The following is a 23608-nucleotide window of genomic DNA, read 5'->3' as shown; positions in this document are numbered from 1 at the left end:
ATAAGGTAGGTGTTTTGTAAAATATGTAAATTTTTCAAATAAAGATGATTATACTTATTTATTTTATACTTTTGACTTTATATCATTTTATTTAAATCTGCTTGAAATAGAAGTTATTTCTTAAACTAAATTTATTAGATATTTAACGAAGAGTTTGAACGAGACCTGGAAGAACTATATTTGAAATGGCAAGATGGTCTACAAAGTGTGAGAAATCTTGACCAAGTAGAAACATTTCATGCAGAGTTACGTAAAAGTTTTTATGATTTCGGTAATATGTTCGACGAAAAAGCTGTTAAATTAGAAAAGATGAAAGAAAAGATATCTAAAAATACAGAAAGGCTTACAAACCAATTTCAGCAAGGCACTAAAACTGTAGGATTAAACACAAGTTTAAACAAAATTGATAAAATGCATCGACATAAACGTAAAAACGAAAGAATGTTCGAAAAACTTAATTATAAATTTTGTCTAGAGTTCTTTGAAACTAGTCAACGAATTCGAACACTCAAAGATAATTTTCAGCTGCATGGTTTGACTCCAGAAAGAATTCAGGGATTCCTGATTTTAATATCTGACGAAACACACGTAGGAAGCCAATGCTCAATTTGTATGGAAGATGTAGAATTCGGTAGAAGAATGATGCGTCTCACATGCGATGGTCAGCATAGTTTTTGTCAGGAATGCATTGAAGGATGGTTCGCTGATCATAATACTTGCCCTACCTGCAGGCACACTTTTGTCTGAAGTTTGAATGTATAATTTTTTTTAATTTTTATATGAAGCGAAACTTGAAATAGTTTTGGTAGAAATTATAAAATATATTAGCCGGTTTAGTTACTTTTACTCGTAAGATAGATAACACAACTTTTTATAAGTTTTTACTTTTATGCCTACATTTGATTTACACAGAAGTCAGCTCAAATTTAACTTAATAACGTTTATATTTTAGACACTTCTCAAGTGTATTTATTTAATTTTTTAGTATTACTTTAGAAACTTATTTTTTGTGTTGAAATATTTACTAAGTTTATATTTTTTTTGTAATATTAATAAAACACTTGTACTCGTAGTGCTAGCGTTTTGTCATTGTGTTGAACGTAGTAAAAAAAATACTTGAATATTGCCTTATTTTTTTATTATTTCGAAGCTTATAAATAGAACTTAACTTTCAAATTACTATTTTGTATCCAGTTTTAAGAAAATTTATAGTCTCATATTATGCTGCAGTTACTTTTTTACCATTTGGAATTTAAAATCCTCTGGAGATTGGGTGGTAATAAAGTTTTAACTGTTTTTGATTTATAATTGTTTTAACATGATTAAGTTCTTTATTTTAATATTTACTAGAGACATAAGCATGTTAAGTTACCGTTTAACTATCATTTTATGCATGTTTAATTAGGTAAACTTTTAAAGTATGAAAATATTTTAATAAAAAAGTACATATACATTTAGTCAAGAGGTCAATTAGTTTTGCCCCATAGTAAAGTATTCTACAAAACTGCTTGTTCTGATTTGTAAGTAAGCAGTTATAATTTAATATTTTTGATCTCTTAACATCAATGGAATAGTTTTTTCCTGATTATCTTACACTAGATTTTCTCTCAGATTTTTACAAAACGCTTCTGCTACAGGCGGACTGGCTAGAGCAGTTGTCTTCAAGGTGTACGATGGTATACACTAGTGTGCACAAATTTTTCTTAGGGTGCACGAAACTAAGTTACGGTTGCACGAAATTTTTAGTGTGTTAAAAAGATTCTGAGTTTATTTTATTTGATTAGCTAAACGATAAGTTCAACATTGTATTGAAATTCAGCCCTGATGATTTTTTTAAACTTACTTTATAAGCTATTCTGCTAATTGACCATTTTAGTACTCTCAAGGCTGAAATCAACTCATTTGAACAATTCTTCTCTAGAATAAGCAAACAAGTTATAATGAAAATAAAACAACGAGTGTGAAAGAAGCTTGAATAATTTTTTTAAATGTACAAACTTTGGATCTGAACACTTTCCTTGTGTTAATAGCTAATATTTTTTTTTATACTCTAGATAACGGTCCTTTGTCTTTAATTATAAAAAAATTCAATTAATTCAACTTTTTGATTGGGGCCCCTTGAACAAATGGGTTTTTAAAAAAAAAATTTAATTTAGTATTTCGAGTAAAAACTAAATAATAATAAAAAAATTTTAATCTTCTTAATAACATGTGTAATAACGGCTATATATTTTTTTTTACTAATTGTCAATATTTTGCACAATTTGGTCTTAATAGAGTTTTTTATGAATTATGAATTCAAACTTAGAAATAAAAAAATCCATAAATAAAATCTATTAAGGCCAAATAAAGAAAAATATTGACAGTAAGTAAGAAAAAAAAAATATCCGGTTATATACATATATTATAAAGATAAAAAAAAGATATTTTTATAATTTTTTTTTACTCAAACTCATAAAAAAAAAGGAAATTATATAATAACCCAGTTTTTTCTAAGGGGCCCCAATAAAAAAACCAAACCCCAATCCAATGAGTTGTTTATTAAATTCAAGACAATGGGCAGTTCTCTCGATAATAAAAAAAAAGTTTCAATTAGTTATTAAGACAGAAAAATAATTAGATCCACAGATTGTACATTTAAAAAAAATATTTAGCTAATTTACCAAACTCGTAATAAAACAACAGTGATTTCTTTTAAAAATGTTCAAACATTGGTGAGATGAGGACCTTCCATTAATTAGCCACAAACAAGAGGGAACCATAAAACCTTTAGGATATTTAAAATGTTAGTTAGTTCTCTTAACCAATTATTCTTTTTAAATTTTTTTTATAAATTTTAGATATCTGTACTATTTAACTCTACAACTTAATTTAAACGCATTAAGATAAATATAAACTATAGAATATTTAGTGTATAGGTACACAAGGTTGCAACACACTCATGATACTTAATATACTAAGAAGAAGTCTGTACAGTATAATACTTTTATAATACTCAGGAAAACTCAAGCTGGTTTAAAATTTTTAACTAGAAACAGACCAGCTTGGTTATTTTTAAGGTTTTTTGAAAATATAAAGCTAGTTTCTTTTTAAATCTTGAATAAGATTTAATAGTTTCCAATTTTAATAAATTGATATTTTATAACCAATTTTTTCAAAAACTTGATTTCTTTTGGTTTGAAAAGTTAGTCGAATTTTTTTATCTATTCATTCTATAATCTTGTGTCGTTTTTTTGTTTTCTTGTTTATATGAAATAAGATTTAAATAAAAAAGTTAATGGAAATAAAATGCCAAGTAATTAGTTAATTTTGCATCATACTAAGATGACCAAGTACCAGTTGAATTATTAAAATATTTTTACTAGATTAATATTTAAATTAGGGTTAGCGGACAAGATGAAGAAAAATAAAATATTGAATAGCCAGAACACTTAAGTTTTATGTGACACACGAAAATAGGTAAATTATTTATGCCAAAATGCCAATTATATATGACCTTTTTTAATTATGAAGTTTTATTTCCCATAAGTGAAATTTAAAAAAAATTCTGTACACATTTTACTTTCTAGAATATCTAATGTAAGTTTTACCTCTCGCTGGCCGAATTCCAGTTAGAAACAGTAAGTATTTTTAGAATGGTTATTTTATATGGTTTCTAAAGTAAAAATTGAGCGATACAAGTAAGAATATTATTTTGATAATAAGATTTGTGAAACAACTTATAGTATTGGAAACATAATGAAGTGCATAAATTTTTGGTAGTTTTCCATGAATAAATAAACAAGGTTCTAAAAACAAAGCACAGAAAATGCTGCAGCATCCTTATATAAAAAATTAAAGTCGTTTACGTGTTCATACCACTAGCGGCGTAATTTAGGGGTACAGAGAAATAATTTTACGCAGTTTAGTGTGCAACAAATTTTATCAGCTTGATGACCACTGGGTTAGAGGAAGGCTGTTTAGGATCTGTGTTACAGATTTTATGACATCTACTAGTACCTTTAACTTAATACTAGCATAGTAAATGCTACTTAAAAAAAAGACACATAAAAAATGAATTCTTTTATATCTAGTAAAAAAAAACTTAAACTAAAAATAAAATTACAGTACCATTCTGAAAACTGTACTTTTAATTTTTGAAACATAATTTACGATACTGTTTATTGAACGATGAAAAATACTCTCAAAAGGTTTGATCCGAGGAGCTGGTATACAAAAACCTTTCGGTTATCGAGTCATACACCAGAACAGTTTAATGTCATGCCTAGGTTATACGTTAAATATATTCAAAAATCAAAAAGAAATAGCTTGACCTTAAGTTAAAGTTTTACTTAATTACTTACTAATACATTCTGTTAAAACAAAATACCAACTAAGTATATATAGAAGTCTTAAATATAAAACCTACTTACTATATAAATAAGTAAAGTTTTCTACAAGTTTTGTTTCTACAAGTTTTTTTTTAATTTTAATTTTTTTTTTTGAATTTATGTATAGTTTTGTGTTTAGTTTTTATATTTAGAAATAAAGTAAACAAATTGTTAAATGTGGAAAGTTCCTAGTCTGATTTTAACTAGAAGCAATATCAAAAAACAGCCCATATCGTAATTATATTTAGAACCTCTCTTTACGATCTCTCGTATCTTTACACAATTTTTCTGTGGACACAATGTGCGTAAATAAGCGAGAGGTTGCTGTAGTTCAAACTTGAACACCTTTTACAAAGCCAACTTGAAGGGTATTTAAATAATTTATTGAAAACGTACGATTTAAAAACTGCTGGTACATATGTTTATAAAGCTTTAATCATTAGCCAGTTAAATTCAAAATAAAAAGCACTGTACAAAACAAAGATTCAAAAGTTATGCAAATAAACAAAGAACAGTATGACGTAATATTGTGCATTACAATAATTCAGTACAACAATCGATCTTCCATCTAACTAATCAAACAACTAAAAATCACAACAAAATATATTGTATTTAAAGAGGAACTTTTTCATATGTCGACAAGAAGATATAAATTCGCTCCTCTTATTTAAAAAAAATTTTTAACGGCTGTTATGTATGCGTTAAAAAATGAAGGTTGTTAAAATAAGAGGTACAAATTCATATCGTCTTGTCAACATATCAAAAAGCTCCTCTTAAAATACAATAAATTTTTCATAGTCGTTTAACTGTTGTCTTTGTGAATTTTAGTTGTTTGATTAGTTAGATGAAATATCGATTTTTGTACTGATTTTTTTTAATGCACACTATAACGTCATAATGTTTTTTTTTGCATAACTTTTGCATTTTTGTTTTGTACAGTGCTTTTTATTTTCAATTTAACTGGCTGGTGATTTAAGCTTTATGATAAATTAAAGCTTTATAAAACATATGTACCAGTGTTTTTAAAGTCGTACTTTTTTAACAAATTATAATTTTGTATAGATATATTATTACCTATATGACGTATGTTTGTTTTTTTTAAGGATTAAAACTATACTTAAACTAAGTTTAAGGTTATTTTATTAATAAAATTCATAAAGAAGAAACAATTATTTTTAAGTTTCACCTAAAGTATTCACCTAAAAATTTACAACCAGTTATTGTAAAAGACAGTGAATAATAAAAACTAAAAAAAAATATCTAAACTTTTAAAGTAAATCAATAATAATTTAACATATGTGTTTCTGATAATATGAAATTCTATTAATTTACATTCTATCTATTATAAGTTCAGTTAAGTTTTCAAAAAATATTCGAAATACTTTGAACTTAAATTGAACAACAACAAAAAACGACTATTCTATTGAATATAAATAACATATTATGATACAAATGACTTTTCTACTACTGAAGTTTATTCAATTTAGGATATTATTAAGAATAAACTTTGTGATTTTTTTCAAACTTAAATCCAAACTATTAAAACAATATATTGAACTTACTTAATATCGCTCGTTTAAAACTGAATAAAAAAAAAATGTGATAATAATACAGCCTAAAGCTTATTGTTAAGTAATCCTTTACATCTTTTACTTTATCCTCATAACCTTGTGGTTTTAAGGATGAAATATACATGCTAACTTTTTAAAATTGAAAAGTACTTAAACTGTTTTACTTTTGTACAACGTACTAGAATATATTTGATTTTCAGAAATTAAGAAACTATCAGACTATTTTTTAACCTAATACAAGATTTATTACTTTGCTTTTTAGCGCGTTTAAATTATAAAAAGGCTATACTTTTAGTTTTTTTAGTCACAGTCTTTAAATCTTTTTCTAAAATTTCTCAGAAAAAAAAATTAGCTTAAACTGAACAACAGGAATTAAAATTTGAAATGAATATAAAATACTTGCTTTAAATTAATTGTTAATTTTGAAAGGTATACTCTTTTAGCCGTTTATGTTTTTATATAAATATTATATAAGTTTGAACCCTTTATAATGGTTCATAAGAAAACACAAATATTCAATAATGTTTTAAAGCAAATAACATAAATTCATGTAAAACGTTTTAGGTACCAGAAAGCTTGTTAAACCATTAATTATTCTGAATGATTTTATAGAGTTAAATATAAATGTTAAATGAAATACTTTATGATTTTAATTAACTTAAAGAGTTAGTTAACCTTTCAGTTCTCAGTTAAATAAAAGTTAATTAAAATCACAAAGTATTTGATTCAATATTTATATTTAATTCAATAAAAACATTCAGAATAATTAATGGTTTAACAAGCTTTCTGGTAACTAAAAATTTTTACATGATTTAATGTTATTTCCTTTAAAATATTTCTTTTTGACAGATTTATTTTCTGATTTACGTTTGTTTAGTTTTGTTTGTGAAAACATGCAGTATAAAAATACCATATAGAAATTAAAAGAAAAAATAACTTAGTTTGTTTGTTAACTTAAAAGTTTCAAAAACCCTGCTTTAGAGCAATAGAACTTTTTAATGTGTAAAAAGTGAGTTTGCAATGTCATTTTATGCATTTTAGTAAACAAGTATTTCACGCAAGAACTCTGGTAGTGAGGTGCAATATAGTGCGAAATAATTTGTTTAAAAATAAACGAAATAAACTACAAATTAATTAAACATTGACACTTTTATTAAGACACAAAACAAATTATACTGCGTAATAAAAGCATTAGAGAGATCTTCTATGATCTCAAACTCAAGCGAAGTATTGACTTGTGTGTGATTTTGTAAAAACCCACATCTTTTTCGTCTTCCAGCTTTCTACGCCTCAACTTCAAGCATTGTTCCTCCACTGATATGTCTAAAAGTTAAATAATCTTGATAAATCTCAATATACTGTAAGAAGTTAAGACTGCTGTCAAATGTAGACTTACAAACTAAAATAAAGCATTTCATTATATTTTTAACAAACCTTGCAATTGTTTAAGGTTTTAATAGATTTACTTATATAATACTAAAACAGCTATAACATACTAGAAATAAATTTTATAATAGTCAAAATATTAAAGTTTAAAAAAAAAAACTATTATTAGTTTAATTTTATATGCTACATTTTATCAAATACGAAATGTTTATATTTAAATGTTAACTCGATAAAGTTAAAATTAAATAAAGATGACTAGTTGTCTCCATTTAAAAATAATAATATATGCTAGATTTCAATAAAGTTAGATAAACTAAAATACTTATGTACAATTGAATTACTTTAAATTTGTTTGAAAAAAAGAATTAAAAAGTCTAAATTTTAGATAATATTTCTTATTGTAATAAATAGAGTTTTTTTTTTGTGAAAAATATTTTAGAATGTGTTAATCTAGTTTTTTTTTCAACAAACAGAGTGCTTATACTAATGTTATTTTATTGCAGTTTGCTTTAGAAGATATTTGAATTTTACAGTAGAAATATTACTCAAAGTTGCTCAGCCTACCAAGGTTTTTTAATTATTGTTTTCACCGCGAGAAAATTTCTAAAAAGTCCAACTACTTAAAAGACTGCCCATAATTTTTATGGTGTTGAAAAAATTTTTTTCATTATATTTGTATACCTTCGTGTTCTTCAATTCTTTCCTTTATATCCTCTATTGAGTCATCTGAAAACAGACGAACTTTGAACGATTTTCTATTCGTTTTTATAAGTATTCCGTCGTCGAGAATAAGTCTTGGTACCAGATGAATGATATCCTCATCTTTAACGTTAAAGTCAGCAAATATGTCATTGTCATCAAATTGTCTTCCTTTAAAGAGTAAACGCTGAAGGCTTTTAGGGATACCTAATGATGAAAAAAATTGTTATTATAAAACAGTTATTTTACTCTTTGATTCATAAATTCTTTCAATTTTTTGAGCATGAAAATACTTTCTCAAGTCCCATACACATGTGAGAGTTTATAAATTCTTTTTAATAGTATCGATTATAAAACTAAATTTAATGTTTAAAATAATTTATTTGTTTATATTTATGACAGTATTTATATTATATAATTGTTGTTGCAATGATATATTACATACAAAAGACTTCAGAATGTATAAGAGGTCGTGAACTACAAAAATGACACCATAAAAAATGTAAATATAAAAGGACAGAAGTATTGAATTTAAAATGGAATGTATTTAATCTCAATTTAAAAAATAAAAATACTCTCAATTTTTTATTATTAAAGAAAGACATACAGCTAATACAGTACCATAACTTTTATAAAGTTAGTTATTTAAATTTCTTTTGTATAAATACTAAATTAAAAAAAAACTATATAAATAAGTACTACCATAATAAAAGAAATATTAGTTACCCATTTTTTAACAGTATAAATAAATATATGGTTAATAAGAGTTAATAACAAATTTCCCGAGATTTTCTTACTGAGTTTTTGTTAATACAGTGTGGTCAGGAAAGGAGTCAAGAAGCAACAAACGTAGATGGGCAGAACAGAGTTTTTTTTTCTCAAAAAGTACCTTTTTTTTGTTGTCTATTTAGAATACTTTGTTAGCAGCCATACAAAATTAAATGCAACCATTTTTTTTGTCAAAAGTTACTTTAAACCCTGCATATTTTAATAAAAGTGCTTGAAGAAATTAAACATTTGCCTATTTCTTTAAAGAATTTTAAACCTATAGGATCCTTAAAACTCCTCTAAACATATATTTTAGCATATTAAATTAAAAAAGAAAGTATCAAACTTTTAGGTTCACAAATACATTTAAGAAACTTTATTCCGTTGTTAAAAAAAATGACTAATAAAACAGATGTAAATGTAAATAATTAAGTATTTTTCAAATATTAAACAAGCCTGATTTTTGATATAGAATAATGCAAAAATTCAATTCGATTCTATTTTTTAAACAGAAAAACCACCCTTAACTCAGCTTATATATTTCCTTAAATAAATTGAGTAACAATTATCTACATACAGTTTAAAAACAAAAAAAATCAGTTCTACCAAACTGTGTTTCACATTTTGTTTGATATTTAGTCATTAAAAATTCAATTTCTAACCCATTAATAATAAATTGACACATTTTTTTTACAAACTATTAAACAAAATAAATATAAACACACTCGATACAAACTTTCTTTTTTATCAATCAAAGTCTGTTTCTAACGTTCACTACTGACTAGTATAATTTAGCTTATTACATATTAACCATATGTACAAACTAAAGTACCACAATAAGTCTTTAAAAGTAGTCTTTTTGAATAAAAATTGTTTTACTATTTTCTGTAACCACTAGTCAACTATAAAATAAACAAGTATATATTATAAAATTTAAAAATATATATATCCTTCAAACTACACAATTGTATGATTTTGATTGTTTATATGAATAGAACCGGAGTTGATGCTAATAGTATAACATACAACAAATTATAACACTTACGTTCAATTTTTTTGATTTTATCTTTAAGACTTTCAGTTTTGTCGGAATCTCTAACAACAAAGGTAAATCTTTTTTAATTCAAAAGTTTCAAGTAAATTTGCAATTCACAAGCTAGTCTCAAACCAATTGTTGAAATTTCCGTGATTTTGTAATCCATCAGTGTTTTCCCATCTTCTAACTTTTTGTTTTCAAATTCCAAAATTTGTTCTTTAAATGGTAAACCTGACATATAGTAACAAATAGTAGTGAGTTGAAAAAACATGAAGCTAACCTTTAAAAATGAAAAAAACATTATTAAGTTTTTGATACTCGTTTACCGACTGTTAGAAAAATTTTAATCAGGGACATAAGTATAATAAAAGCAAAGTGTGATAGCATTACTTTTATACTACTATTTATTTCAAAATAAAATCTTGATGCACTACATGCAAACTAAGCGGTAAAAAACTATTAGGCTAACAAATAATCCTAAAGATAAAATAGATAAAATAAAACAACAGAAATTCAGAATTTTTACATTATAGCTATTTATAATAAAAAACAGTATCTTAGTGCTAAAAACTATATAACTTTAGTTAAGAAAGTTTGTAACTATTAATCAGAACAGCACGAAATATATCCAGCTATATAGTTTTAGTGTATTTAATTAAAATTCATAAGTAGTTTATCTACTATAGTATAAAGAACTTATAAGACAAAGTTTAAAATTGTTATCTAAATACGTGTTACAACATTAATTCCAATAAACTAAAGTACTTATTTTTAACATAATAAAAAAATAAACTATTTTAATTTTCAAAACTAATCTAGCTAATAAATAAATTACTTTTTATTTTATACTGCTATTCTTCAAGACAATTGTGGAAAAACTAACTAATTTAAACCAAATATTTTATTTGCAAAGTATATCAATGGTTTTTGTTAAAGCTTTAAGCTATAAAAAAAATAACAAATTTAAGTATGTTAGTTGAAACAAAACGAACTGTACTAATACCTTGATCACCTTGAATTCTTGCTTTAACAACTGAGCATGTGTCTTGGGGATCAACTTCAACTATGAACGTGCCACTGTTCAACCTTTCCACTTTGAGTTGCATCCTCAGCACAAGTTGAACAGCTGATCCATTTTTGATGTTGTGGCCACTCAGGCAACAGTAAGTAATTATCTGAAAAAAAAGGTGTAAAGAGTGCTTGGACTTAGTAAGTTAGTTATATAATACCTATTTACTAAATCAACTAAGTGCAAATGCTTTCATCTAAGTACAAAGGTAATGCACATTAATTAACTAAAATGTCATTTAATTACAGTTGAGGTATTCCTTTTCATGTAAACGCGTCTAAATTGCTTGAAGACCAATTTGCAGGAGACCAACTAAATTGCAAGAGAACAAAATTGTATGAGTGCACAAAATTGCACAAAGCCAAATTTTCACGAGGGCACAAAATTGCATTAGGTAACAAAATTACACGAAGAAGATTTTGCACCAAGGTTGAGTTTTGCACGAGTTACATTCCGCACGAGAATAAAAGCAAAGAAAAAAAAAAGATAAAACTAAAAATGAAAGTTACTGACCGAGGGTAAGGGTTAGGGGTAACAATAATAGTAAAGAAAAAAAACTTATAAAAATTATTAAAAACAAAAATAATTATATAAAAAATTGAACCTTTTTTATAAAAGAAAAAAAATCTAACGACCTAAGGTAAGGGTTAGGGATAACATTGATAGAAAAAAGAAACTAAAAAAAAAATAAATTAATAATAAAAAAAATATGTACTCGTGCAAAATTGTCTTCGTGCAAAATTACCTTTGTGCAATTTTGTGCAGTCGTTTAATATTGTCCCCTTGGCAATTTTGTACGCTCGGGAAATTTTGACAGCTACCATACATAATTTTCTTTTATAAAACTTTTATTACTAATTGTTATATTTAAGTGTGCACAAAAAACGTTTAAAATAACATAATAATAAGAAATAAGGTTTATTCGGTTTAATTTTGACACAATTTGATATTTTACTAGTTTCCTTTGCTCTTTAACTCAATTTCGTTGCACATCAATGTACAATGGTGCTCATATTTTAAACCACTTTTTTTATAAATAATTAAGTTAAATTAAGTTTAGTTCATGCACAATTTTTTAACGTTATTGTTTCTACATGTAATATATAAGTGTGTACAGACAAATTGAAAACAATATATGTGACCTAAATTAAAATAATTTTTGTTAGGTACTTTTCATTTTAAACATCTTTATTAAAAAACAAACTCTTAGAAGCTCAACAGTATCATTTTAATACTGATATCTTGTTTAAGACAGTTATTTTTACCTTTAAAATAGTTTTATACTAAAAATAGAAAAAAAAGTACATTAAAAACTTTATATCGGTGCATTGCACCTTTTCTTCTAAAATATTTTTACTTATTGTTGTGTTTTGCATTTGAACTAAACTTATAATTTCTTCTAAAATGTCAAAGTTAGTATAAACACCTTTAATAAAAATTCTCAGATAAGCAATATTTGTTGTATCAATGCTTTTATCTTAACAGGTTGATTAAAGTCCTAATTTGATTAATGAAGCTTTATGGTCTTCAGCCGTTTGCTTAACACGACTTCTTGTTGTCATTGAAGTAATAAACAAAATTATTTTACTACTGCCAACACAAATTTTTAAAATAAGTTTTCAATTATAAACGGTATCTTCATTTTAGTAATTAATTTTGCTAATTTATATCTTGCCTCAACGATTTCCATTGTTCTGTTGTTCCGAGCTAAAAGTGATAACGTGCTGTGTTGGGACTGACTTAAGCTATTTGTTATTTTGTTGGTTTCTCGCAATAACTCCTAAATAACGTTTTTAATTCTTATAGCTCGTCTTGTATTTCCTTTTTACTCTTTTAAAATACATTAACTTTATTGCAGATAAAGAATTGCTATAATTCTCAATAAATAATAAGTTATTCAACTTCATTAATGGCTCAATAAACTTTTATACTTTTGTTAAAAATGTTTGATAAATTTAATAGTCAATTCAAACTGACTTATAATAATTTTATTCAATATATTTAATTCACTATAAATAAACTTCGTAATTTTTTTTTCCAGATCTTTATTTTAAACATGGTTGCCAAACAAACAGAAACAGGCTAGTTTAAAAGTTTGAAAAACTCAGACTAGGTTAAACCTGTTTATAACAACTTTTAAAATCTCAGGTGTGTGTGAAATTTTTATTTCAAACACTTTAAATTATCTTCGAATTATCAGAATAGTTTTTATGACTGAAATGTAGCATACTAATTGTATTTTTTTTTCTTGTGTTCTTATAAATTATGTACTTTTTTATAATGGTTATATTTCAATTAGGTGTTTAAGCTTGATTAACAGTAAGTTTTAAGCATTTTCAATTTTTAATAAACTTAGGCCGGTTTGATATAACTCAGAAACCTTTGCTTTTGGATTGACACCCATATAAATTACTAATTAATTACTGTTAAGGTATTTTATTAAAGTATTTGGGAATTAATTATGTTAAAAATTTGTTTTTAGCTATCTACAATACAAAAAGATATTTTTTTTATTTACTTAACTAAATTTATTACTGAATTTATTAAAGAATTTATTTAAAATGCAAGAAATATTTTTCAAATTAAATAATTTTAGAAATATGAAAAAAGGTTTAATGATATAAAAAGTAAATAAAAAAGACCCATAAATGTTTATAGAGGTTTTTGTAGAGTTAGGTTGTAAGTAGAATTACATAAACATTAAGTTTAACTCATTTTGTCCTTAAGAAAGTATATAGTTTATTAACACTTAAGTATATTAGTCAATGTAATTTTTATTATGTAAGTCTATTTATTTTAATAGGCTTTCTGTGTACAGATAAATCTCATTTAAAATAATTAAGTGTTAAAGTAAAACTTTCTCTAGTGTGATTAAAACTAAAGTATTAATCAAATATTACTAAAACTGAAAATGCGGCCCGCGAAGACTTTAGAAACTTGAAACTTGGCCCGCGAGCACCAACTGTTTGCCGACCCCTGAACAAACTAGTGACCAACCTAATCCAAGTATTCAGATTCAAAATTGACGAAATAGTATATTTTCAAACGTGCATTCTAATTTTAAAGTTAGATTCGGATCCTGATTCGGCCGTGTATCAATAAAAAAAAGTCATTTGAAACTGACCAAATTCTAATTTTAAGATATTAACGTGATCAAGCTAATTCTCAATGTTACGGATCTGTTAGGACACTGAGTGCTGATAAATACGGCGACCTTTTAATTTTTAGCTATTTTGTTACATGTGGCCATTTACCACATAAGGACATTGTGCACAATTTAAAATGATTGATGGAAAAATTCAGTCGAAAACTATTAAAATAAATATGGAAATTGAAAAAAAAAATATTATTAGAAATTTGATTCCTACAATAGTTTTTAAACACTATTAAACGTATTTTAGTATGTTAGCTCCTAATGTATATGTTTAGTTAGTAGGTACCGATTGTTTTTAAACTGAATGTATGATTTCTTTTCTCTAAAACTTTTATAATTCTAAAGCTCCAAAATACTAAATACCTTAATAACAGTAAACTGTGACCCATTGCACAAATGCGGTCCTTAAAAGGTTAAATTTTAGTCCGCCATCATGTTTTTGTTTTAATGGCATGCGGCTCATGAAAGGGTCTACCTGCAGTCTTATGTCTGTAAGTTCTGCCTTCAAAATACTATATTAATGTTGCATAAGATATTCTGAGGTAAGAAGCAGCGTAAAAAAAGGCAATAGGTAAAATTTACAGAATTTCCGGAATTTCCTCCATAATTTTGCAAGGTTAGAAACTAAAATTACAACCTTAGCCAACATAAATTTTGTCTAAAATTAGACGCGACCACCAAAGGCCTGCTGATTCCAACTCTAAATGAATAGAAATTGTTTTTTTTGCATATTACTATTGTAAGCTAAAACGTTTCTACAATTAAATTTGTTACTAAATTTGCAAAAAAAGATTTATTTGACTTCATACGTTTATTTAAATATGATATTTTGTATACCTTTCTTTGTTAATTACTATATAAATTCTATTTATAAATATTATATTAACATCTGACACGTCCTAATCTACTTTTTTAGTTGTCAAACTTGAGAATTTTTTGTTAGTTAGAAACATTCAAAAAATTGATAAATGTATTCGTATAATAAAATACAGGCCGGAATCGAAAGTTTTCCAGGATTATCCAGTTGGAACTGGATAATACTTTCAAATTATGATGCGTTTGGAATCGGATCTAAAAAGGCATTATGCGGCTTGATACGGCAGTTTACAAATTCGAAATGGTTTATTTGGCCAAGAGATAATTTATCCGGATTCTTGCCGCCGATTTAAAACGTTGCTTACCCCTATTCTATTGCATAAAAGATTGCAAAGTTTTTTCCTCAAATATATTTAAAATTAGTTTATACTATATAGTTTAAAATGTAAGAATATGTCTATTGATAATTTTACTTGCTTGTTTAGACTATTACTTACATTCTGATTAAAAATATTCCGTTTCTATATTTTAAAGAAGATATTTTTATGATAAGTTAAATTTAAAAAACAGCTTTTTGTATGTACAACAAATAAGTTTTTGTCACGATTTATATGAGTTTCAAATATTTATGCAACAAGTTATATTTTCAAAACAGTATAATGTTTGCTAAAATAATTCTATAACTTCTTAATTGTTGTTTTTAATTTCTTATGGCAAAAATAAACAGTTTAATTTTTTTCTTGGAAGCCCAAAAATGGTTAATTAAACTTATATTTTTTTATACGAGCTTTAAAGTTTTTGTCAATTTTTAAATTAAAATTTATTAAACTTTCGCCAAAGAAGAAATTAAACTGATTTCAAAATATTTTAATTTAACAACCAAAAGGTTCTAAGACCCAACTTTTTCAGCACGTTTTTGCGATTAAAAAAACATTAATTATTAAAACTTTATACTAAATTATAAAAGACTCGCTTACTTTTTAATTTCAGTAAATACTAAATATTGTTTCTGTTAACCTTAATATTGGTTTATATCTTAAATATAATCAAAGTTATAGTATCTAATTGTTATAAGAACCCTAATATTTTTAAATGAGAAGTACATCTTAAACGATTTTTAAAACTTACTTAAGATAAGTTTTTTATGAAAGAAATTGCAATAAAGCAATTGTAATAAGCTTAATATTTAAGTAAATTTGGTATTTCTCACTTAATATAAGTCGTAAAATTTTACAGTACAATCTAAAATAATTTCTAAGTTAAATAAAATATTTTTGGTTTTAAAATGTATGAAATAGACTACTTGGTAAGTTAAATTGTCGTTTTATTTTGGTTTTGTTATTATTAAAAAAAAAATTTTTATTAATATTTTCATCAAAAATTAATTTCTGTTTTTTAGTTGAAATTTAGAAAAAAAAAATATTCAAGTTTTTTTTATAATCTATGAAAGTTTATCATAAATTTACACTATTCGAGAGAATTCTGGCTCAAGTGCTATGAATTTGTGTAAAACTTGCATAAGTCTTAAAAAAAAAATTAAATTAAATTTTCCTTAACATAAAACTTACTTAAATAAGAATATTGAAAATAGAAATTATTTGAAACTTATTATTTATTTGCCGTGAAGCCATGAAGATTTAAATATTTTGGAAAGTTTTGTTTGAAGATATCTTAAAAAAAATGTAAAGAAAAAAATATTCTCTCATAAAAAACTTAGTTTAATAACTAAATTAAATAAAAAATCTAACATACTGTTGGAAAATAGCTGAAATAAATAAAAATATTAAAAATGTTAAATTTTTTAAGGGGCCCAATACTAAATTTAAACCCAAATTTGATGAAAATTATTCGAAAAACAAAGCAAAAGAAACTATAGTTACAGAAATTATAAAGTGTTTGATTTTTATAAGTTGTTTACTTTAAATGTTATTGAATTATGTTTTTTTACTTCTCCTTTTCTTACTTACTTCTTTCTAGAGTAAACAATGCAATTTATTGTTCAGAGAAATTTCCAGTTGTGTTCTTTGATGAGCTTATATTTTTGTAAAGAGAAAGTAGGTAACTTGAAACATTAGACAAACATTTAATTTAAATATTAACCTACCATGGGTATCTACTGAAATAAAAAATAAAAATACCAATTTGAAATACTTATCTAAAATTAATGCTCTGTTTAATGAAATAACATATTTACCATAATTTTAAACAAAAGGATTATCTACAAGTAGTAGAAGAAACAGTTCACAAAATAAATGAAGCTTCTTCCGTCTTTATGGTAAACTTACTGCAGTTTTTAAACTTATGTTATCCAGAGCAAGCAAACTTTATTTACAGCAATTAAAAATGTTGAGCCGGTAAAGGCCATTAATATTTTAGTTGTAAAGTATATATTTTTGGCCGATGCTTAAAAATATAGCCATATTATTAATAATACACACTTCATTCCACGTAATATGATGCAAGAGAAAAAGTTTTATAAATATATATTTTACTTTTTTTTTGTATCTTCAAACGCATATATTTCACCTTACTCTGTCGAAGTATTTATCTTTTTTAAAAGAAGTTCATCGTTAATGTTAAATTAACAAGTTACAAAGTTTCTCATCAATTGCTGTTATACATGCTAAAATTGAGAAAAACAGCTTATAAACTCTCGTTATGTCGTAGGCCACATTGTTTTTAAACTTTCATGTACAAGCTGTAAATAATGTTTATTAAAAAAACAAAAACATATTTTAAATAATACACATAACGCTGTTCGAAAGACTGTACTGTAATTTTACTAAACATAGTTTATAATTTACATAAAATAGATTAAAAAAATCAGCAAAAAAATTATAAGTAAAATTGGTAATCTAAATACTTTTTGTTTTAAAAGAAATATTTTTATATAAATTATATTTCTTAGATTAACTCCATGTTATTCGGGTTACTCTTTTTTTATTATTTTCAAAGAGTTGCTACTTTGCTAATACCCGGTTTAAGATTTTTAGATAAATGTCTTTCATTTGGGATTACGTATACATATTTGTTTATTTGATATGTATAACGTAAGCAATAAAAAAACATAGATATCAAAACAATTCAAAGCGTAGAAACTGATGTAGTGTCCTAATAAAAAAATTAAATAGAATATGTGTTTTTAATATTAGCTGGTAACTGAATTACAACTTTGGGTGCACAAAATTCTTTTGATTAAGTTTAGCGTGCAAAACTCTATTAGCTTGAAGAACACTGTTTGTCTTAAAAGCTGTTTGTGATTGTGTCTTTATGCCTAAATCTACTTAAAATGAGTCTCCTACAAAGATAAAGATGATTGTCTTAAAAAAACTTTTAAATAAAATATAGTCACTTCTATTACTTTTTGCATAATAATAAAAAGTCAAATCTATTTCATATTTTAAAAATTAGATGGGTAAAAGCTAAGTAAATTTAAAGTACCAACAATGTGGAGTTTAAAACTGTAAGTAACTAATTACTTAATTTGTAAAAACAAACAACAAACATACTAACTATGCAAATTAAAAAAAACATATAGTAGCAAAAAAATTAAAAATCCCTGTTCTAAAACTAATTTAAATTCTTAAACAATCAAATTCATAAATGTAAAACTTTGAAAATAAATTGCGTATAAAAGTAGAGTTGTTAACTAAATTTTTTTACAAGATACATCTTACACAATTTTAACGTAAATAATTTCTTTAATGCATCTTAAAATGGGTCCGAATGTTGATGTGACGGAATTCCATTTTTGCTGACTCGGCATTAAAATTTTTTTTTGTTAGTTTTTATATCCTTAACCCTAACCCACCTTACCAAAAATATTTTCATTTATACCCTTAACCCTAACCAACCTTACCCAAAATTTTAAAAACTAATTAAAACATAACACTTTTGCAATTATTTTATCCTCACTCATTAAATATTTGAGAATTTCCGTCACATCGTCAAAAGAACTTTTTTAAAGCTACCATATTTTGTCAGGATTTTAAACGTATCGTTAACATACTTTGTAGGAAAACAGATAAACTTAAAACTATAGAATTTCTTTTTGAAAAAAAATAATTGAATAATGTGCTAATTTTATATTAAATAACACAATATCAAGTCTTATTGCCTTTTTTTATAAAAAATAACATATAAAACTTTCCTATGAAGTCTATGTATATACTTTTTTAATCGTCTATTCTAATCAAAAATAGAACCTAATTGCACTAAAATTACCTAAAGGTATTTTTATTATTTTGTTGTTATATTTTTACATAAGAAATACTTTATTAATAATAAACTTTCATTTAGTTCTCTATCTAAATAAGTTTTAACTTTGTTATGAATTTTGATTTAAATATAAATATGATAGTTAGTTTCAGCGAAATTAAATATTTAAAATGTTATTTGTACAGCTGAACATTCAGTTTTACAAAAAAATAATTAAAACTTCTAAAATTATACAATTATAAAATATAAGTTTTTTTTATATAAAATATTTTTCATCTGAAACTTTTATAAAAACACCTTAGAAAATTAAATTATAATGTAAATACGATAAAACTTTTGAAACACTATGAATTATATTATAAAATTTAAAACTTTATATCTCAAAAATTTAACTACAGAATTCCTATTTTCAAGACCTTTTCGTGCTTTCACAACTGTTTGTTACATGTTATTTTGTCTTTTTTTTATTAGTCTCTTTTTTCTATCAATAAAGCTTAATTTTGTAAATAATTTAAAGCCTGATTGCCACTAATCAATCATAATGTACCAGCATTTATTAAATTCTATATTACTTTGTTTTTTTTTTTAAATATTTTAAATACCATCATATAAAAACTGATATATTACATAAAATATTTAGTACTAATCTTAAAGCAGTTAAACAAATCATTAAACTAAATAACAAGATACTGGTTTTAACTTAAAAAAAATAATATATTCCCTTTTATGTTATCTTTTGTATTATAGTTGTTAAAACTTTCTTCTAAGTCTTGATTTTTTTTATACAACTTCATTTTTCAGAATACTTTACAAAATGTCACAGTTTAATATAAGTGAATTAGTATCTCTTGCTAAAACGTGTTATGAAAGTTGTCGTGATGAGGATGTAATTAGCTATATGAAAAAAGTAATAAAAACGGGTACACCTCTTAACTTTGAAGAAAGAGACATGTTTTTTCACAGTTACCAACAGCTCAAACAACCATATATGGATTCCTTTGTTATCTGTGATTACTCGGATTTGGATGAAGTATAGAGAGAAATAAACCAGAAAGCAAAATCAGAAATAGAAAAATTATGTGATGAAATTATTCAGATGTTAGATAGCCATTGGATCAAAGCTGATACCAACATCGAAGCTGTTGCTGATTACAAAGGTTTAGAGGCAATTCAACATCACGATAAGGCAAGTGCAACGCTGTTTAAGTTTGGATTTTAAATTTAAAAAAAGGAAAGCTTAGTATTTAACTATTTTCAAATTTAAGTCAAGTGAAATTGAATTTAGTACAGCCAAAGATCAAAGAATATCAACTAATCTACTGTAATAATAAAATCACTAACAAAATAGATTAAAGATATTTTCTACATTATTTTTTCTAAATGTATAAAAAAACTAAAATTAAAAAGAACGAAATGTAAAACTTTTGTGATAAAAAAAAATTTGAATGACTATAGTTTCAGTATAGAGAAAATTGATAGAAAGATACAACTTAAAGTGCATTTTAAGTTCAAAAAAACTTAATATCTAAAATTATAACATAATCTTCTATTAAAAACAAAAATTCCGAGGTACAAGGTAAAAATTAAACTTAGTTTTAAGCACCTCAAACATTTTTAAACATCTGAACTTAAATAGAGACTTAATAAAATATAATTTGAATTAAAAATATTTTTAAATGTTACATAAGCTTGGTTTGTACAACTGCTTAGTTAATGAATTTCTAATAAACTAGTAAATCAGAAATTCAACGAGTTTTAACGAAATCAACAGTTCATAAGTTAAACACTGAACAAAAAACTATTTATTATTTCTAAAAGTTTTAAAAAAATTACTATACTAAGTTAGTATATTTTTTTATTTAAAAAGAAAAAATTGACTGAGTAGACTCGAGCTAATTAAACTTAAAAAAAAAACAACTAGTTTTAGTCATAAGGCTAACTTGAGATAAAGTTATTAAGGAGTAATTAAACTGTAGGATTTTTAATATAAGTGTTTCTATTTAATATGTTTGTTTATAATTATGTTTGTTTTTGTTTCAGACTTTTCATTCTTAAGGGTATAGGGGGTTAATCACCTTTTTTAAAATTTGATCCTATTTTATAGAACTTAAACTAAGCTTCAAGATGCTTTTTACAGATTTTTTAAACTAAATATATATTTTTGAGATATAGCTGGTCAAAGTCAGAAACTACAATAGGTTCCATTTGGGAAGCACAAACTAAAACATAGAATAACGCGAAATCACTAAAATCTATATCCTCCTACGATTTTTAGAATAACTACCTAAAATTTTCAGGAAATTTTCCTTGCAATGTTTAGAAAATTCTATAAAAATAGTATTTTCAAAATTTATGTTAAAAAATTATGACAAAAAAAAACAGAATTTTTGTTCAATTATTAATTTAATAAAAATAACTCCTCTACAGAATTTCCTAAATTTTGCAAGGAAACTCACTTCTAGTATTTTTTGCATAATAATAAAAAGTTAAATCTATTTCCTACTTTAAAAGTTAGATGGGTAAAAGCTTAGTAAATTTTAAGTACCAACAAAGTGGTGTTTAAAACTGTAAGTAATCTACTTAATTTGTAAAAACAAACAACAAACATACTAACTATGCAAATTAAAAAAAACATATAGTAGCAAAAAAATTAAAAATCCCTGTTCTAAAACTAATTTAAATTCTTAAACAATCAAACTCATAAATGTAAAACTTTGAAAATAAATTGCGTATAAAAGTAGAGTTGTTAACTAAATTTTTTTACAAGATACATCTTACACAATTTTAACGTAAATAATTTCTTTAATGCATCTTAAAATGGGTCCGACTGTTGATGTGACGGAATTCCATTTTTTGCTGACTCGGCAATTAAAATTTTTTTTTGTTAGTTTTTATATCCTTAACCCTAACCCACCTTACCAAAAATATTTTTATTTATACCCTTAACCTTGACCAACCTTACCCAAACATTTTAAAAACTAATTAAAACATAATACCTTTGCAATTTTTTTATACTCATTCATTAAATGTTTGAGAATTTTCCGTCACATCGTCAAAAGAACTTTTTTAAAGCTACCATGTTTTGTCAGGATTTTATACGTATCGTTAACATACTTTGTAGAAAAACAGATAAACTTAAAACTATAGAATTTCTTTTTGAAAAAAAATAATTGAATAATGTGCTAATTTTATATTAAATAACACAATATCAAGTCTTATTGCCTTATTTTTTTTTGTAAAAAATAACATATAAAACTTTACTATGAAGTCTACGTATATATTTTTTTAATCGTCTATTCTAATCAAAAATAGAACCTAATTGCACTAAAATTACCTAAAGGTATTTTTATTATTTTGTTGTTTTATTTTTTTACATAAGAAATACCTTATTAATAATAAACTTTCATTTAGTTCTCTATCTAAATAAGTTCTAACTTTGTTATAAATTTTGATTTAAATATAAATATGATAGTTAGTTTCAGCGAAATTAAATATTTAAAATGTTATTTGTTCAGCTGAACATTCAGTTTTTACAAAAAATTGATTAAAACTTCTAACATTATAAAATTGTAAAATAGTAAGTTTTTTTTTATATAAAATATTTTTTATCTGAAACTTTTATAAAAACACCTTAGAAATTTAAATGATAATGTAAATACGATTAAACTTTTGTAACACTATGAATTATAAATAACATTTAAAATTTTATATCTCAAAAATTTAACTACAGAATTCCTATTTTCAAGACCTTTTAGTGCTTTCACAACTGTTACATGTTATTTTGTCTTTTTTTTATTAGTCTATTTTTTCTATCAATAAAGCTCCATTTTGTAAATCGTTTAAAGCCTGATTGCATTAATCAATCATAAAGTACCAGCTTATATTGAATTCTATATTACTCTGTTTTTTTTTAAATAGTTTAACTACCATCATATAAAAACTGATATATTACATAAGATATTTAGAACTAATCTTAAAGCAGTTACACAAATCATTAAACTTAACAACATAATACTGGTTTTACTTAAAAATAATAATATATTCCCTTTTATGTTATTTTTGTATGATAGTTGTTAAAACTTTCTTCTAAGTCTTGATTTTTTTTTTATACAACTTCATTTTTCAGAATACTTTACAAAATGTCACAGTTTAATATAAGTGAATTAGTATCTCTTGCTAAAACGTGTTATGAAAGTTGTCGTGATGAGGATGTAATTAGCTATATGAAAAAAGTATAAAAACGGGTACACCTCTTAACTTTGAAGAAAGAGACATGTTTTTTCACAGTTACCAACAGCTCAAACAACATATATGGATTCCTTTGTTATCTGTGATTACTCGGATTTGGATGAAGTACAGAGAGAAATAAACCAGAAAGCAAAATCAGAAATAGAAAAATTATGTGATGAAATTATTCGGATGTTAGATAGCCATTGGATCAAAGCTGATACCAACATCGAAGCTGTTGCTGATTACAAAGGTTTAGAGGCAATTCAACATTACGATAAGGCTATTGTTGCA

At 24.6% G+C, this 23608-nt stretch overlaps 1 protein-coding gene across 1 annotated transcript; it reads right to left on the bottom strand.

Annotated features, from left to right (window-relative positions):
- Nucleotides 1-7202: 7202 nt before the first annotated feature.
- LOC145848751 (uncharacterized) lies at nucleotides 7203-13303 on the bottom strand (the record flags this gene model as incomplete). The annotated part of the gene is made up of 5 exons (XM_082954024.1): nucleotides 13280-13303; nucleotides 10834-11005; nucleotides 9963-10061; nucleotides 8009-8197; nucleotides 7203-7264 (listed from the first exon to the last, which is right to left on the bottom strand). Coding segments are annotated over exons 1-5 (546 nt in total), but the record flags the coding sequence as incomplete, so codon positions are not given.
- Nucleotides 13304-23608: the final 10305 nt, after the last annotated feature.

This window comes from Thalia democratica, unplaced genomic scaffold, assembly GCF_965202585.1.
Source record: "Thalia democratica unplaced genomic scaffold, ktThaDemo2.hap1.1 HAP1_SCAFFOLD_1652, whole genome shotgun sequence".
Classification (NCBI taxonomy): Eukaryota; Metazoa; Chordata; class Thaliacea; order Salpida; family Salpidae; genus Thalia; species Thalia democratica.
The sequence above is the reverse complement of the archived record's forward strand: the minus strand, read 5'-3'. Positions and strand labels throughout refer to the sequence as shown.